This window comes from Aplysia californica, unplaced genomic scaffold (genome assembly GCF_000002075.1).
Source record: "Aplysia californica isolate F4 #8 unplaced genomic scaffold, AplCal3.0 scaffold00063, whole genome shotgun sequence".
NCBI classification, from domain to species: Eukaryota; Metazoa; Mollusca; class Gastropoda; order Aplysiida; family Aplysiidae; genus Aplysia; species Aplysia californica.
This window is the reverse complement of record NW_004797333.1, coordinates 1,636,331-1,637,434: the sequence shown is the minus strand read 5'-3', so window position 1 is coordinate 1,637,434 and position 1,104 is coordinate 1,636,331. Positions and strand designations below refer to the sequence as shown.

General features: G+C 39.5%; 1 protein-coding gene across 1 annotated transcript in view; it reads right to left on the bottom strand.

Annotated features, from left to right (window-relative positions):
* Positions 1 to 1,104, bottom strand: part of LOC101856720 — a gene marked incomplete in the record, with an annotated part of 16,929 nt that overhangs the window by 10,270 nt on the left and 5,555 nt on the right. The window contains 1 exon segment of the mRNA XM_005093426.3: positions 703 to 953. Within this exon segment, the coding sequence (XP_005093483.2) occupies positions 703 to 953 (251 nt within the window).

Below are 1,104 nucleotides of genomic sequence, written 5' to 3'. Positions count from 1 at the left end.
CCCCGCGCTAAAAAAGACCCAACCTCTCCACAAAAGAAAAGATTTCAGGCACTTACAGAATTTATGTAAGCAGGGTAATGTGTTTCTTTTCAACATTTAATAACTGGAAATGTAACAGCCGAGGGTGATGTGAAACGAAATAATGTACCGGTATTCAGAAAAAGCAAATAGAATGAGGGACGAATATTTCAGTTTTACGTCAATAAAATCCAACCAGATGTATCTATCATCATCAACATAAAGTGCCAAATGTGGAAGATCTGAAACAGAAACAGATATTGGCAATCAGGGTATGCCATTCATTGTTGGTTATTTATTCATCTATTCATTTATTCATTTATTTATTTACCCATCACCCATCAGTTAAGATTTTCCCAGGAAAAGACTCAGAGAATGATGTGTAGTCCGAGCTCGAGTACGAGCTCTTGGGGTAGTTTCAGGCCAATTACGTTCTGAGCATCGGGATGAAACAGAGCCTTTTTTCCCTCAAAAAGAAGAGTACACATGTACCCTGAGCGTCTCTTCATAGCAGATGGCGATCTTTGTATTTCAACTAACCAAATATGATACTTCAGAGCCTATCGACTCACCAACCTCACCCACTACTTACAGTTTTTAAAAAATACGGTTCTTTGTAATAGCGTGCACGTGGACAGTGTGAACCGCCAAAAAAGTAAAAATAGCTAATGTCACAAGCCACACCTTCATATTTGGACAAGTAGACGTCCATTAGATACTGGAAGTTTTTGCCGTCTACTTGAGCAACATGCCCTTCACTGTCACTTGTTGTTGTTGAGCTAGCCACTTGTGACGTCGTCCCTCGATGAGCGTATCTCAACAGTGTGTTCTGTGCCGGTCTCGTTTGAGAAGTGATGTTGTAAAGTGTTCTGTTCCCACTTCTCTCTTCTTCCTCTCTGGGAGTTTCTGTAATTGTTTCACGCGTTGACGTGTCTCTGGTGAAAGGTCAAAATGCACAAACGTTTACTAATCATCATCACATAAATATATATGATACGTAACGAAAACACGAAAGGGTGTGTCAAGTATCAATAGTGCGCTTGACATTCACATGACTTATTTTAAAAAATCTTGAAATAAAAGCAC